General features: G+C 42.9%; 1 protein-coding gene across 1 annotated transcript in view; it reads left to right on the top strand.

Moving 5' to 3' along the window:
• Positions 1-4,337, top strand: part of SPNS2 (spinster homolog 2 (Drosophila)) — a gene marked incomplete at both ends in the record, with an annotated part of 64,698 nt that overhangs the window by 55,630 nt on the left and 4,731 nt on the right. The window contains one exon of the mRNA XM_009083695.1: positions 1,480-1,545. Coding sequence (XP_009081943.1) covers positions 1,480-1,545 — 66 coding nt within the window. The remainder of the gene's footprint in view (positions 1-1,479; positions 1,546-4,337) is intronic.

The following is a 4,337-nucleotide window of genomic DNA, read 5'->3' as shown; positions in this document are numbered from 1 at the left end:
TCCCTTTTACCAATAGCCACATATCAAGCACATGTTTCATGGAGGTGTGTTGGGTGCAATACACATTCAACAATCCAAGTCTGGTGCTCTGTGAGGTTTGTTGCATTTCAGTGATTTATTTGTAGGACTTTGAATTCCTGCAGAAGGGACAAGTTCTTGCTGCCTGTAACAATTCCTCTGTGTGTGTAATTCATGTAACCTCAGGGCAAGCAGTTGCCTGTTTGCAGTGCTGTGTGAGCAGGCAGAGCATGTCCTTGCCACATTCAGAAGTGTGATTCCATCCTTCCCAAGCTCAGTTTAATCCACCCAGCCATAGAAGCTCAGGCAGCAGCAGCTGCAAAGCTGTAGCAGCACAAATATCAAGCAGGTCCTGAGATCCCACCTGGAGCTCTGGTAAGCCCTTGCTATGTGACATGTGGCTTCAACTCCTATCAGCACCTTGGTTCATTGGATCTGTGTCATCTTGGCAGTTATCATTTCCAGTGAAAGCCAAGTTCAAGGCAGAGCAGTGGACTGGGAAAATGGAAAGGGAGATTTCCTAGCTGACCAGCTGGGCTGTAACAAGGGGCTCAGGCAGCAGCACAGAGGAAGCAGATCAAGTCACAGAAAGAGGGGATAGGGAGGGAAAACATGTGGGAAACAAAGACAATTTTAGAAACAAATAGAGGAAGCTTTCTGTTACTCAGTGTGTAAGACTTACTAAATAAAGCAAATTACTCCTGGCAGTGACATGATGGTCTGAGGGGTTTAGGCAATCTTAACCAGCATGTGGGAAAGACAGTGGCAGTGGTCACATCATGCCATAGCTGCTACTCTTGCAGTTCCTTGGCTTTTGAAATATCTTGCTGACCATCTCCACAGAGTCAAGAGTTATATTACACCACAAAACACTGGTGTTACAAAGCCCATACTTCATGCCAGTCTTGACTGCACATAGACATTACCCATGTAATGCTATCAGGGGAGGGAAGGATCCTCCACATAGTGGGTAGAGAACCTCATCTGGTTTGCTACAGAGCTTAGCACATAACTTGATTCCTAGTGAGGAAAATAACTGTGTTTTGGGGAGTTATGGCTTTCCTGCCTTTTCTGAGTGGCTTTGTGGAACAGAATGGTGCAAGTTGGACTTGATAATCTTAAACATCTTTTCCAACCTTAATGATTCTAAGTATGGAAGCCTGGGGCTGCCTCTTGCTTCTTTCTCATGTTCTTCTATAAGCAAACAGGTCAGCCTTTTATTTAGCTGCTCTGTAGCTTATAAACTTAGTTAGTTTACTCTAATGAAGTTGCAGGTCAACTTCAGAGCTCTGATACAGGTCTATGGTTTGCTAATATTCAGGATAAACCACAACAGTAACAAGGAGTGTATTGTGTAGGTATGAGACAAATAAGCAACAAAGCAAAGTTTGTGACAGGTTATTTTTCCTTTGAATGTCAAGTGAATAAATCTTCTCCTTTTTGTGTGTTTTGTTACAACAGATTTGCATTTTTATCGGAGAAACTCTTCTGTTTTCAAACTGGGCTATCACAGCAGACATACTAATGGTGAGTGTACTTTGGAACAGCATCTTTCTTTCAGTGTTCAGAGCAGTTTGTCAGCTTGCAAGAACAACCTGAAGTTCACAGTTTCTTCCAAATGCTTAGCCCCTACTCCAGCCTATGCTATTTTTTATTATTATTTTTACTTACTGAAAAGGAAAGTGACACAGAGAGAGAGAAAGAAAAAAAGATTCTTCTTGTCCATTTCTCTGAGGACCATGGAAAGGAGTTGTCCAGAAAGGACAACATTACTGAGTTCAGGTATTTTCCCCAAATGTTAAGTATTTGCACAAACCCCTCCATGTGCAGAAATCAGTCAGTGTTTGAAATAGTCAGCACATTCGTGGGGTTTGTTATCACAAACTCAGCTTTGTTCTGCAGTAGGAAATCCTTCCCTCCCTCCCTCCTCCAACCACAAAGGCAGCCCATCTACCTCTCTTTGGCTTAGCTCCAGCCAACCTACCATTCAACACATACACAATAGAAACCCACCTCTGGGAGAGGAGAGAGGAAAAGAAAGTATAAAGAATTTTTGGACTAGGTCCACCTTGTCCAAGAGGAAACTGTCAGGGTCTTTTCACCTTGTGTCCTTCATTTTCCATTCTTTTTCCACCAAAGAGCTTTTTAAGCCTTTCAAAGCAGTAAGCTGACCTCAGCAGCTCCATTTTCAAATAGTCTGGACATTTGTTTAAGAGCCTTGTGTGTTTTGTGGAGGTTTCCATCAGAGCTCTACAGAGCCCATCAAAGATAATGTATGTTGAAACCCTGTTGTGAGGGAGGTGCTGCTTATGGTATGAAAAAGAAAGGCACTAAGGCACAGAACCATTGCAGGACTTGCCTGAGGTCTTTTGTCAGAGCTTGTTGACAGAACTAAAAATATAATCAGTCTGGCATCAATAGAAAACTCCCTTGACTTGTATTTGTTGGTTATGCAAACATCAAGGAGGAAACAATTGGGCTCAGTATTCCTAGATGTAAAGATAATGGTGTTGCTATATTGATTCAGCAAAGAACTTCAAGCCTCTGCTTAAGTTCTGTTTATGCTGAAGTTCAAGGTTGTGTTTATATTTTAAAGTAGCTCTGCAGTTGCCATCACTGTGTTGCCTGATGAACTTTCAGTCTTTCTCTCATTGTGCAGGGAAGGTTTTGGCCCCACTTCTCTCAGAAGTGAGTAAAGCACAGACAAACAAAAAGGTTGTTGTCAGTGTACTTCAGAGCATTGGATAGCTTACAATTAAGGAGGTTTGTCCCTCCTGCCAGTTCAGCTGGGCTGGGACAGAGCTCTGTGTGGGCTGAGCAGGACCTTCCTCAGCACTTCCATGGGCTTTGCAGCTTGTGCTGAGTTCAAGGCTGCTGTGGCTGTTCAGTTAGGGAGATCTCAACATGTAGACAGATGTGCAGCTTACAGACAGCTGTGCTGAAGAAGAAATGTCAGTATTTGGAGTTGCTCACTCCTGCCTCCTGCCAGAGCTTCCTGCTGCATCCTGCCTCTGGCTGTGCTGTTCCCAGGAGCAATCCCAGTTCTCTCTGCTCAGAATGAGTGAGTGGGTTTAAATGTAGATGTTTTATACCCTCACTAGCGTTGCTGGCACAGGTAAGGGCTTGGCCATGAGCACATCTGCAGCCCTCCAGCAGCAGCTCTCAGAGCAGCTGAGGTGGTTGTCTGTGCTGCCAGCACAGTGCAGCCACAGGGAGGTCCTGTCAGATGTGTTCAAGGTCCTCCAGAAAATCTGTGCCAGAGGGCTGAAATTTGAGCTATATTATCTCAAGCTAACCCCAAAAGACTTTTCAACCAACTACTCTGTTTTTATCAAGGGTACCAGGGCTGCCATCATTGTCCTGTTTTAATTACTGACATTTTTTGTGTTGATTTCAATGTGACTTCAGTATCCTGCAGCTTTTCAACAGCTTTTATAGGGCTTGCCATCTGTCTTACCACCATCCTATAGGCAGCTGCATTTTGTAGGGATGCATTTGTAGTTATTTATGTTGCTTTAGTGCGAGAGAACTCCGTGAGAAATGATTGGAAATAATAGTTCCATTTTCCAAAGCACAGGAGAGAAACTAAAGCCATGTTAAAAATTGGATTTTGGTAATTGTTGCCAACTCCTCAGCTCCCTGTTCTCTGGTCTGATTAGAAAAATGAACTGGGTGTCATATATAATGGCCAGTTTGATGCATTATCAGCACGAGTGGACCTGTGAAAGTGCTAAAGAAATAAATGTCAAGATCCCTTAGATGAGTGCAGGGCTGGAACCAGATGGGCTGAAGTGCAGGTGTATCACACAGGGGGTTGGAGAAGTGTTTAGGCTGTCACTAGGTGAGGGCCAGGACTATAACCACATTTGACAGCTTTGTGGGAAGTCCTTGCCAGAGAAAGGTGTGGATATGCTTTTAGCAAGATGCACTTTTAATGTTTGGCAAATTAGTTTCTACTGATTACTATTTATTTGGTGTAATCAGCAGTGTGTCTGTTCTTGCCCCAGGCTGGGAAGGAGTTTAAAAGCATTATTAGTGTAAGCTTAACAACACTTTCATCCTATACATAAATATTACCCTGTTTTCATGGATAAAAGAAAGGTGTGGATATGCTTTTAGCAAGATGCACTTTTAATGTTTGGCAAATTAGTTTCTACTGATTACTATTTATTTGGTGTAATCAGCAGTGTGTCTGTTCTTGCCCCAGGCTGGGAAGGAGTTTAAAAGCATTATTAGTGTAAGCTTAACAACACTTTCATCCTATACATAAATATTACCCTGTTTTCATGGATAAAAGCTCTCAATACTGACACTGTTCC

Source organism: Acanthisitta chloris, unplaced genomic scaffold (assembly GCF_000695815.1).
Source record: "Acanthisitta chloris isolate BGI_N310 unplaced genomic scaffold, ASM69581v1 scaffold24571, whole genome shotgun sequence".
NCBI lineage: Eukaryota > Metazoa > Chordata > Aves > Passeriformes > Acanthisittidae > Acanthisitta > Acanthisitta chloris.
The sequence above is the reverse complement of the archived record's forward strand: the minus strand, read 5'-3'. Positions and strand labels throughout refer to the sequence as shown.